This window comes from Carex rostrata, chromosome 12, assembly GCF_964058835.1.
Source record: "Carex rostrata chromosome 12, lpCarRost1.2, whole genome shotgun sequence".
Classification (NCBI taxonomy): Eukaryota; Viridiplantae; Streptophyta; class Magnoliopsida; order Poales; family Cyperaceae; genus Carex; species Carex rostrata.
In genome coordinates, this window is record NC_135929.1 from 11,162,999 (window position 1) to 11,175,900 (window position 12,902).

Here is a 12,902-nt window from a genome sequence, read left to right on the forward strand (position 1 = left end):
TTTTTTGTAGGTCAATTTTGAAACAAACGAGTACATTACATCTGTAAATGGCTACGTGGAAAGAGATGATAATTATAGTTCGATTTGTTTTGTCGGGTCACTGGTACTTAAAACTAATTTGAGGGTTTATGGACCTTACGGCACACATTCGCCGAAAGACGATCGAAAACCTTTCGAATTTTCTACGCCTCTCGGCAGTCAAATAATAGGCTTTCATGCATACCATAGTGAATCACGTGTCCACGCTCTTGGAGTTTATATCCGGCAGGTAGGCACAACTATCATGGTTTTCATCAACTACTCTAAATTTATTTTCTATTTCTTTGTTGCACACCGGATCTTTCTGAAAATTATATTTAAATTAATATAAGTTTATGATAATTTGCATATTAGGATTCTACCCGTACTAAGAATCTATATTGTAATTAAAATGTTCAAACAGTTAATCCAAACCATTAAACATAATCTTCATATGAAAATATACTTGGAAACTAAATTTAATATGTTTTCATAATTTTTTTCTATTTCATAATATTAGAACCATCAAACAATTGACTCCAAGTCCCCGGATTATGGTTGTCCTTTGATGTTTATGGGCTCAAATTAATAGAACCATTTTCAACTGATTCAAATTGATTTTTGAAGAGGGCTCCAATTGTCGACAGAAATAAACATGGGCGACCATTGAAATAATTGGGGCTTTTTTATTTACCTAGTATGAAAATATTTTTTCTTTGTTGCCTAAAAAAAGTAGTTGTGAGAAACAAAATCTAACTCATCTTTATTGATAAAATTTATAAAAGGGCAGATGATTATATCTTTGAGATAATTCATTGTAGTTCACCTTAAATTATTGTTTAGTGGAAAACAAATATATGGTAGTGTGAAAAATGAGGACAATATTGTTTCTAGAGTTTTTATTATTTTATTTTATTACATTTGGTCAAGATTCTTGGAACCTTTGTTTTCTATTTTATTGAAATATTGGTTTCTAACATAGAATGTACATAACATGTATTTAGTGTTCTCTCTATCCAGTCAAATGGTACTATAATAAAGGAGGGGCCATTCCTTGGTGACGGTCGTATAGTGAAACGTATGGATCCAACGTGCATTACTCGCATAGTTAAAATTAGAATCTACCATGGTGACAAGATTAATGGTCTTACTGTGTATTTTGAACGTAATGGCACCACTCAATGCACTGACCTTTGGGGCAAGAATGAAGGAACGTTGGATGAGGTACAAACATTTTTCTGCTTTAATTTACTAATATATGTCACTTTTTTTATATTGTAAATTAAGATCGATGAAGTTCAAATGACCCGAATTTTTTATTTATATCCAATAAAAAAATTAAATTTAAAAAACTAACCAGTTTGGCATAGGATTTTAAAATCTATCCAAACTGGAAATTTTTTTTTCCGGTAATTCAGTCTAAAACCGGAAAATTTTTTTTCCAGTTTTACAATTCTAAAACCAGTGGAAAAAAAAATGTAAACTTTTTTTCTGGTTTTGGAATTCCAAAACCTTTTCAAAAAAAAAAAGCCAAATTTTTTTACGGTTTCAATATTTTTTTTCTTTTTTCAGATTTTTTTTATTTAAATAGAAATATTTATAATATATTTATTTTTTGTATTGAAATATTAGAAATATTTAATATATCTCTTAAAAATAGATGGAAAACTATATAATTTGATTTATTAGAAAGATTGCTACAAATAACCCGGATCAACATTTGTCATACTGGATTTTTTGCGGCTGTAAGAAAAATTAATATATTTCTTTATGTGTTACTGAAAAAAAATAAAAATATTTGGATTCTTAGTTATTGATCTCGGTTCAAAATTCACTTCTAAGTAAATACAAAAAATATTGTCATCTTTCTAGTACATTTAATTTCTAAAAAGTGGTATCTAGTTTTGAAAAAAAAATGAAAATTTTAGTTATTTAATGAATGTTATTAAAAAAAATTCTCAAAATATATACAACTTTTTATAAATTAAATGTACTAGAAGGGTCACAACATTTTCTGTATTACCTATAAATGACTTTTAAACTGGGATCAATAACTTAGAATCCAAATATTTTTATTTTTTTTCAATAGCACATAAAGAAATATATTAATTTTTCTTACGGCCGCAAAAAATCTGGCATGAAAAATATTGATCCGGGTTATTTGTAGCAGTCTTTCTAATAAATTAAATTATATAGTATTACATCTATTTTCAAAGAATTATATTAAATATTTCTAATATTTCAATATAAAAAATAAATAAATTATAAATATTTCTATTTAAATAAAAAATCTGAAAAAAGAAAAAAAATATTTAAACCGTAAAAAAAAATTCAGTTTTTTTTTTCTAAAAAGGTTTTTGAATTCCAAAATCAAAAAAAAAAATTACGGTTTGGGTAGATTTCGAAATCCTGCCCAACTTTGATTATTTTTTGAAATTTAATTTTTTTTTGGATATTTATAAAAAATTCGGTCAAATGAGTGATGACTTTTAATTCATAATTATATATTCTTAAATTAATGTCTGGATAAATTATTATCAAACAAAATAACTATAAAACAACAAAATACAGAAGTTGGGACAATCAGGTCTAATTAGTTGGTTAATTAATTGACCCAATTTGTATACACAAGGGCTCTGTTTTTTATTTTGGCCTAGTATTGAAACAGAGAGCTCTTTACGTAAAACAAAATTAATAAACTAATTTAAATCTGCGGATTATTGTTATCAGCTTTTTGTACTTTTCATCATAGCAATTAGCAATACACGACTGAAGCATTTAATATGTTAGGAACTACACGACTGAAGCATTTAATGAAAAAAATAATAATAATAAGATAAAATAATGATGTAAGTTGAAGGTACTTTTGTTTTCTTGGAACAATATCATTGTTGTATATATACAAAAGTACCAATATGAAATTTTTGGTTGTTCGTTGTAAATTTTGTCTCTAATGCACAATTTAGAATTTTAATCATTCATAACTTACCAATTAATAGTAGAAGTTATTAAAAAATAATTATGTGCATGCATAAAGTTTACTCACTGGTTTTATGTTTTTTCAGGTAAATTTTAAAACAAACGAGTACATTAAGTCTGTAAAAGGCTACCGGGACTCTACTTTGAGTTCACTGGTACTGGTAACTAATTCAGACGTTTATGGACCATACGGCACGGGAGAAGGGAGATCCTTTGAACACACTTCTCTGTACGGTCAAATAATTAGCCTCTTTGCATGTGTTGGAATTAATTGTGTTTTCAGTCTTGGAGTCTATATCAAGGTATTTACAACATTTATGTTTGTCAAAACTACTCTGAAACTTTTTTTTCTAATTATTCTTTGTCATCTTCGTAAGCTTTTACTGTCAGTTATATTTACTGCCAAGGTACCAACAATAAGTAAGTCGGTGCTTTGCGGTGGCAGTGGGGGTTCAGCAAGAGATATGGACGAGGTGTCTGCCATTTCTAAAATTGTTGGTGTCAAGATTCGATATGATGACGATACTATTCATGCTCTTTCTGTGCGTTATAGACTTAATGATTCTTCTTATAAAGAAACACCACTCTGGGGCGGAGAAACAGGAAAGCTGACTAAGGTACAAGATTTTGCACCAAACATAAACTCCTCTCCTGGGGCGATTTTACAATTTTTAAATATTTTTTTTCTATTTTTTATAGTATTGCAGATACATACAAAAGAGCAAACGAACTGTTTATAAAAATTAAAAGCTACCAACAAACTGTTATTGTTGTAAATGTAACTCGGATTGTGAATGGTATAGGAGGGGGGTTTATATAACATGATTTTTAATTTCTTATCAAGGAGTATACAAGATTTTACAAGGCTTTGATATATTTTCTTAGTCTTATATACTCACGCCTCACTTCTCTGATTCACTTTTTTTTAGACATAAGCTCATCCTATTTATACTAATATATGTCGGTACTAAAGTTTCTAAACTTTACATATTTATTCTACCGATATTATTAATATGTTAGTACTAAAGTTTTTAGATTTTACATATTTATTCTACCGACATTACTAATATATGTCGGTTGATTTTTCTAGAGAGTACATGATATGTACATGTCTTCTAACTATGATATGTTACGAGAGTATAGCACTTTATCAGATAATAATACACTTGCATTATAACCGGCTATATATCTTCAATACTTTAGAATTGATTAATGGGCTTGGGCTTTCCAATAATTAATAATTTTTACTGGGCTCCTGAAGTCGTTGCTGTCAATTTCAACAGTTATGTGCATAAAGTTTTCTATATGGTTTTGTAGATCGATTTTGATGAATACAAATACATTAAGTCTGTGAGAGGCTATGTTGGCTACTTCGGTGACATATTTACTGTGAGGTCACTGCAACTGATAACCAATTATAGAAGTTTCGGACCATACGGCAAGGAAGAAGGGACTCCTTTCGAACACACTGCTTTTGACGGTAAAATCATTGGTTTCCATGGACGCTCTGGGGAGTACCTCAATGCCATTGGAGTTTATGTCGAGGTACGTACTAGTATTACTTCTCACAAGCAACTCTGAAACTTGTTTATATATGTTTTATATATTTGACCTCTTCATTATATTTTAATTCGTTTTCAATTGTTTTATAATTAACAAAATGTGTATTATTAAGTTCAACGGCTATACAATCAAATAGCAATCTGTTGAGGTTAATTGCAGCCGTTGATTATTATTGTGTGAAGGAATTAAACTTGACTCATCAAATTTTGCAGTGGCCACGAGAACATTCAAGCTGATTGATGGCACGATTTTGAAGGTCAAACGTGGTTCTTCTTGGACTAATAAAATATGGATTTGAAGCTTTATTCAACTTTAAGATGATGAAAGTTTCAATTCTATTATAATTTCGTATAGAAACTTGTGGTTTTTGAGTGAAGTATGCGTCGGTAATTGTTATCTCAAAATTTTGTTTTTCAGTTTTATTTTTTTATTTATGAAATTCTAGAGGTGGTATTCAATTTTTATGGCTATAAAACAGTTGCCTTGTAATTTAGGGTGTTATAAAACAGTTGCTATAGAAATTAAGTTTGGTTTTTGAGTGAAGCATGCCGTGAGAATAGTAAGAAATTAAATTTAATAATGATCTTAAAAATTTTAAAATGTCAAATTTATTTTATAAGAAATCAACCAGTAAAAAAATAAAAAATGCATTAAAATAACTTATACATCTTCATTTTTTTTATAGCTTGACTTTGTATTAAATGAGTTTGAAAATTTCAAAATTTTATATGTACATGCATCACTCGTAATGTAGCTCAATATCTTGAATTTGTCGCTTCAAACAAATTCTAAAGTTTTTTAAGTTAAGCTTACCAAACCTTTTTTATGAGCCTACCGCATCCTAACCTCACTCATATTATAGGAAACAGCTAATAGTCTCCGGACTCCAATCCCCTAAAAATTCTTGGAAGTCCGTGTAAACTAATGGACCGAAGTCAGTAAATTTCAATACTAAATCCTGTAAACCAATTCAATGAATCCCATAAACATAAAAACTATTCATTTCTGTGTGGTCTCAAATAACCTCCAATTTAACAACTTTAACTACTCTGGCCAGGACCACTTTTAGACCTTTGACCAGGACCACATCTAGAAGATCTCTAATAGTTTTTTAAAATTAATAACTAATCAGGACCACTTTAAAATTATGTAAACATATATATGTAAAAAAAATCAATTTTTTTTTCAAATCTCCTTCTAGATGCTACTTTCAATTATTTTAAATTCTGTAAACTTTATCACATAACTCTATAGATATTTTTGTTGAATCCTGTAAACCGGTAAATAAATTCAAATTTTAATTTTTTTGAAAATTTTATTTTATTTTTCAAATTTTCTTTCTTTAAATTTGCATCTAAATGCTACATTCAATTGTTTTGAATTCTGTAAACCTGATCACATAACTATGTAAACAATTTCGTTGAATATTGTAAACTGGTAAAAAAAATTCAAAATTTATTTATTTTTTTACTTTTTTTTAAAAATTTGCATCTAGATGCTACTTCCAATTTTTTTTTTTTTTTTTAATTTGCATCTAGATGCTACTTCCAATTGTTTACATGTACACACATACATAATTGTTGAAATTTAAGTTAGCATGAGTATATTTATTGTGTACGTTGTTAATTTACTATCACATGTTGAAGGAAAAGAAAAATAAGAAAGGTGTCTGGTTTACTATACGAGCCGTTTGTCCGGCACTTTTTCCAGCTTTGCGTTGCTCTACTCAATACAGCACTCTTTTGTACATTCAGGTATATACTGCCGTACTTTTCAGATTATGTTTTAGCTGGAAAAGGGGAGAGGGAGGAGGTCATAACTCTGCATGTTTCATTCCCAATAAATATGTCATATTTTCTACTCAATATTGTACCAAAAAACATTCAGAATAACTCGAAATAGTTATCTTATTTTTCCTTTTCCACCTAAAACATGTTTTGTAGTGAGAATAAATTAAGGTCCAAATTCAAAATTTTACTCCGACTTGGCATAGATGTGTTAATTATAAAATTATTATAGGGTGATATTCTATAATTATTATAGGGTTATTTCAACATGATTGCTCCTTTCAGTAATTTGCTAGACAAAATGCTGTGTAAATTTCTCAAAAATGCTGTTGCATTGCATGGTTTGATGAGTTGACCGATTATTTTAATACAATTTTTTAGATTTCCGAAATATTGGATTACGGGTCGTTCCAATTTGAGGCATTAGAACAGGGCCGAATCTATATTTTGGGCTGGGCCTTAAATCCTTTTTACCTGCTTGCGTTTTTCTTTGTGCAATTGCTGTTTATGTAGGGACATTTCTGAAAGAAGAAGGTTTCTTTGTGCATTGGTTGATTGAACACTTTGATCGAATTTCTTTTCTTTTGGAAATAGACACCTTGAATTATCATTTCAATCAAATCTGTGTAACGAGCTCTGGACTTAAGCTTCCAGTGACATTATATATGTGCTTTGTAAAAGACTACAGCACACAGACACATTCCGATTATTACAATCGACAACAGAATGTTTCTCAGTGCTAACTGTATCAAGAACTGAGACGACTAATCGTAACTCATCCATCTCATCTATTTTTTTCACATACTGAGTTTGCCATATTATACAAATTATATTTACGACTATACTTTACAGTTTACATGATACATTTTTTTATTATTATATTATTCTCGTATTGAGCATATTAACAACATTACAATTTAGAAATAGATGATGCTAAATAAAATAACATAAAGATAAATTAAGTATTAACTAATGAATAAAAAATAAATAATTATTTCAGCTAATTGATTATGATAACAATTTTTTTTTCTGATGTTAGTTTAATATTTTCTTGATTTGTTAATCCTTTAAGCCAGTAACCAATTTTTTGCTCCATTTTTTTTTCTCATTTTTCCTTTTCATATTACATAATATAACACATGTATTAATCTGGAAACTTGGAATAGGCATAAAAAAAAAGTATTTGACAACATATTTTCTCTCGTCGATAAATTGCTATGCTAGATGGAATAATTTATTGAATTATTTCTCCATTTCCAAAATAGCATAAAAAACAATGGATATAAACATGTTTAGAAACCCTAAAAATCACAAAGATAATTAACTTGGTAATTGGAAGAGGTCATAAAATATGAGGGTAATGTGGAGTTACCTCGGAGTAATTTAGACCACTTCTCTAAATATATTAACTTGTTTCACACTTACTCTGTCTGTAGGTCCACTGTTATATATAGACACTTCTTCATTTTCTAATTTCTCTCTCCTCTAATCGAATTAATTTTAGTCATGACTTAAACTATCAAAGAAGATGTAAAACAGAAAAAGTAAGATGAAGGAAGCAACTTAATTTTCTGAAAATCATGACCTTAGGAGGTAGGTTGATTATTTTTTAGTGTCAATAGTCAATACCACCCTCATTTCATTTTGTAGATCCCTTCACAAATAGTTTTTGAAAAGTGGTCATACGTTTGAAATTAAAATTTCTTGTCAAAAGTTATGTTCATTTGAAGTTTGAATTTGCATTTGCATTTTTTTAAATTTCTTTGATCCTCAAACCTTTTTTTTATCAAATTAAATTAGTTGTCAACAAATTAATAAACTATTAAAAAATAAAAATTATTTACATTTTTATTTTGATCGATCATGTTACTTCATAACACATCGTTTTTATAAATTAATTCTCAATCACTTTCGAACTATCTTCATTCTAGAAATTGCATTCTGATTTTAATTTTCGAACCATCTTCAAATATTTTTACAAATTATTTTGTATTTTTGTTATTAATTATTCTTTTGCATCTCACAAATTTAAACCACGAAAGGTCATGTGTTGTTGTTCCAATTCGGCAGAGAGTTCGTAACCGCACCAATGGTTCAATTCCATGAGTTTTTCATAGTATGTGTGGCTTTATATGTGGTTGTTGTGACAACGTAAAAAAATAATTGGTGACCTGTAAAGAAATAAATCAGTAGGGTACAGGTTCAACTCACACAGATTTCATTTTGAAACAATTATTTATTTACCAAATAGGTTTAATTAACATGTAAAGAAATAATATTTGACTTGTTTGTATCGAAGAAATGAATTGCCTTAGCTGAAATCATAAGAATATATAGGATCCAACTCACCGTCACTGTCAATCAGAACGAATTCGCATGCTCTGAGTTGTATCATATTTTGCGCGACTTTTTGGAGAATCTCAACCGTTCAAATACATTCTGCACGAATCTCAAACCTCAAAAAATACTGGCCCCCAGCGCTATCCCCGAATAGGCAGCGGACACGTCGGTCACGCAAAATATGAGATATCTCGGAGGATACGCACTCAGTCTGAATAGTCACAATTGGAAATAAATCTGCTGCGGTTCCTTTGAAATTCCAGATCGCATCCTTAAATATTTTACAATACACGAATCTCAACAACCATTGTTTTCTCCGCACGGATCTCAAAAGAGCTCAAGGGTTAGATGTGGAATCGCAGCAGATTTATGGTCACATTACCACTCATCAATCCAATTCTAAGCCAATTAACCAATGGAATGCGATGACACGGATGGCTAACGTCAGCATTCGATGAATCCCTCCCTCCGCCCGCCTAATTGTTTCAAATCTCTGAGTCCTCTTTCGTTTGTTCTCTTTTCTCTCTTCCACTGTGATGTGTCTATCATTCTGGTATGATATATTATAATATATGGACGAAAACCATGGTTTATTTCATACCTTGTAGGTGTTTGTTGAATTGACTGAGTGAAGAATTTTGTATGTCGGCCTGATCTCATGCAAGGTTTCTCGATATCCGTTGCACGTATGGGGCTGCCAGATGTCGAAATGGGACCCCCTTGTCAGAGGAACAATCATGACCACCTGAGGAAAGACCAAAGCGGTGTTGAACATCTAAACAGAGCACCGAATTACGCGCTACTGAGGAGAGAGAAATAGGCGAAACAGGAAAGTAATGACCTGGCCTCCCTCTAAGAGACTACCAAATTTTTGCAATCAGAGTATACCTAATACCCTTCTGAGCTGTATGTTTGTATATTGTTAACTGAAGAATGATTTAAAAAATCTGTTAATTGTTGTATACTTGTAGATTTGGATACTAATACCTGCTTTCACTCGAAGTGTTTCTGTACCAGCTTATAGAGCATGCTAAAACAGAAAGTTTTACACGGGGCCTTAGCTGTGGCATGAGTGTTGAATGTTTGCATTCACTCTATTGATCAAGCTTGCAAACTGTGTGGTACTCCCAGTGAGACAGTAATACATATGTTGTTTAATTGTGAGAAGGCCCGAGTTGTATGATACCAATCCCCGCTAGGGATCATATATAACTGATGTGCTACAAGGTACTCTCTTCTTTTCCAAATCTTTTAATTTAATGTGGGAAATACTGGATGATTACCAGTTGTGGCCTTTTGTGAATGAATGTGGTCGGTGTGGAAAGCGAGATGTGCAGGGGTTTATGGAGGAAGAGATAAATGGTTCTTTTTCAATATTAACACTACGTGTAATGGAATTTTTATCAATATTAACCTACGGGCATTTGAGACAGGGTCGATGGCACACCAGCTAGTGGCCAGTCTACCTGCTTTGTGCAGTCATTAAAATTGGGCAAATATGTGAGTTAAAAAATTTTTTAGATGGTAAATACTTAATTATAGAATTTGGAGAGGGAAATACATAATTTTACCCTTTTTGAGGAGAGTACAAGTATGTATCTGAAAAAAATAAAAACAAGAATTAAGTTGCATAAGCCGACCCGCAACCCATTAACAGAACATGTCGGGAGCTTGGAGGATGCACGGACAGTGTTTGACAAAATGCTCAAGAGAAATCTTATCACAAGGTCAGCCATGATAGGGGGCTTTGTGTATGTGTCTGTTCATGTGCATGCCCATTCTTGAAGAACTAGGTAAGAAATTTGTGTAGCTCAAGGGTTATAATATCTTACAGCCTTCAAAAATTGAGGTGGCCACATATGGGTAATTCCAAGGCTAATTTGATCCGTAATTTTTGCAACCAAAGTATGGAAATAATAAATGAACACCTTAATTATTTTTCTTGGTATTTATAGGGGAATATCTGGTTATATAACTATTAATATATCTGGTAGGAATTATTTTTGAAATTTAGAAATGGAAATATGATATTATAAAGTTAAAGGGGGGAATATGTAATTTTGAAGTTTTTTTATAGGTATACATGAAATTTCCCCACATTTTTATGTGTCAGGTGGCAACTGTAGTACTTTGTCCAATATCCCGATTTTTTTAAAAATACCCTCTAAAAAAAAATTTTATTAAAAATAATCAGGTTTCAGCCAAATTTTTAAAAATAGCCAAACCGCAATTTTTTTCCGCACCCCGGAATTTTTATTCCAGGCCGCGGATAAAATTTGCGCCCCGAAAAAAAAAAATTATTTTTTATTCCGAGCGCGGATATTTTCCACGGCCCGGATTATTTATTTATTTTTTTTTTAAGAGTTTGGAGTTAGGAAAATAATGTTTTTTTGGAATTTTTTGTCCAACTTTGCACCTCTGATTGACATATCAAAACACCTCCAAAAAGTATAAAAATTTACCAACATTTATTCTTGACTTCATAGAATAAGACTGTGAAGTTTCATACAAAATCTCAAAACAGATCGTGAGATATCGGCTCTCAAAAATTGCTCGAACTGCTGAAGGAGTGCTTCTGAGCCCAAATTTGCACCTTTGGTTAACATATCAAAGCACCTTCAAAAATCATGAAAATTTACCGACATGCATTCTTGACTTCATAGAACAATACTGTGAAGTTTCATATAAAATATCAAAACAGATCGTGAGATATCGGCTCTCAAAAATTGCCCGAACTGCTGAAGGAGTGCTTCTGAGCCCAACTTTGCACCTCAAGTTAACATATCAAAACACCTTCAAAAATCATGAAAATTTACCGACATATATTCTTAACTTCATAGAACAAGACTGAAGTTTCATACAAAATCTCAAAACAGATCGTGAGATATCGGCTCTCAAAAATTGCCCGAACTGCTGAAGGAGTGCTTCTGAGGCCAACTTTGCACCTCTGGTTAACATATCAAAACACCTTCAAAAATCATGAAAATTTACCGACATACATTCTTGACTTCATAGAACAAAACTGTGAAGTTTCATACAAAATCTCAAAACAGACCGTGAGATAATGAAACATAACAAAACTGAAAACTCAAACATAATAAAACATATACTAAGAAGGTAATAAAATTGAACATAACAAATCAAAACTCAAACATAACAAAACTGAACTCTTTCTGAAGGAGTGCTTCTGATACCAAATTTGCATCTCTGATTAACATATCAAAACACCTTCAAAAATCGTGAAAATTTACCGACATGCATTCTTGACTTCATAGAACAAGAGTGTGAAGTTTCATACAAATTCTCAAAACAGACCGTGAGATAATGAAACATAACAAAACTAAAAACTCAAACATAATAAAACATATACTAAGAAGATAATAAAACTGAACATAACAAATCAAAACTCAAACATAACAAAACTGAATTCTCTCTGAAGGAGTGCTTCTTAGCTCAAATTTGCACCTCTGAACCTCTAATTAACATATCAAAACATCTTCAAAAATCATGAAACACTCCTTCAGCAGTTCAGGCAATTTTTGAGAGCCGATATCTCACGATCTGTTTTGAGATTTTGTATGAAACTTCACAATCTTATTCTATGAAGTCAATAATGCATGTCGGTAAATTTTCATGCTTTTGGAAGGCGTTTTGATATGTTAACCAGAGGTGCAAATTTGGGCTCAGAAGCACTCCCTCAGCAGTTTGGGCAATTTTTGAGAGCCGATATCTCACGATCTGTTTTGATATTTTGTATGAAACTTCACAGTCTTGTTTTATGAAGTGAAGAATGCATGTCGGTAAATTTTCATGATTTTTGAAGGTGTTTTGATATGTTAACCAGAGGTGCAAATTTGGGCTCAGAAGCACTCCTTCAGCAGTTCGGACAATTTTTGAGAGCCGATATCTCATGATCTGTTTTGAGATTTTGTATGAAACTTCACAGTCTTGTTTTATGAAGTCAAGAATGCATGTCGGTAAATTTGCATGCTTTTTGAAAGTGTTTTGATATGTTAATCAGAGGTGCAAAGTTGGACAAAAAATTCCAAAAAAACATTATTTTCCTAACTCTAAAAAAAAAAAAAAAAACAAATCCGCGCCACGAAAAATATCCGCGCTCGGAATAAAAAATAAATTTTTCTTTTTTTCGGGCGCGGAAAAAATCCCCGGTTTGGCTATTTTTAAAAATTTGGCTGAAACCTGATTATTTTTAAT

At 31.1% G+C, this 12,902-nt stretch overlaps 1 protein-coding gene across 1 annotated transcript in view; it reads left to right on the forward strand.

Annotated features, from left to right (window-relative positions):
• The window catches only part of LOC144562542 (uncharacterized), a 294,211-nt gene that overhangs the window by 207,858 nt on the left and 73,451 nt on the right, over nucleotides 1-12,902 (forward strand). The window contains exon 14 of the mRNA XM_078311733.1: nucleotides 11-268. Coding sequence (XP_078167859.1) covers nucleotides 11-268 — 258 coding nt within the window. The remainder of the gene's footprint in view (nucleotides 1-10; nucleotides 269-12,902) is intronic.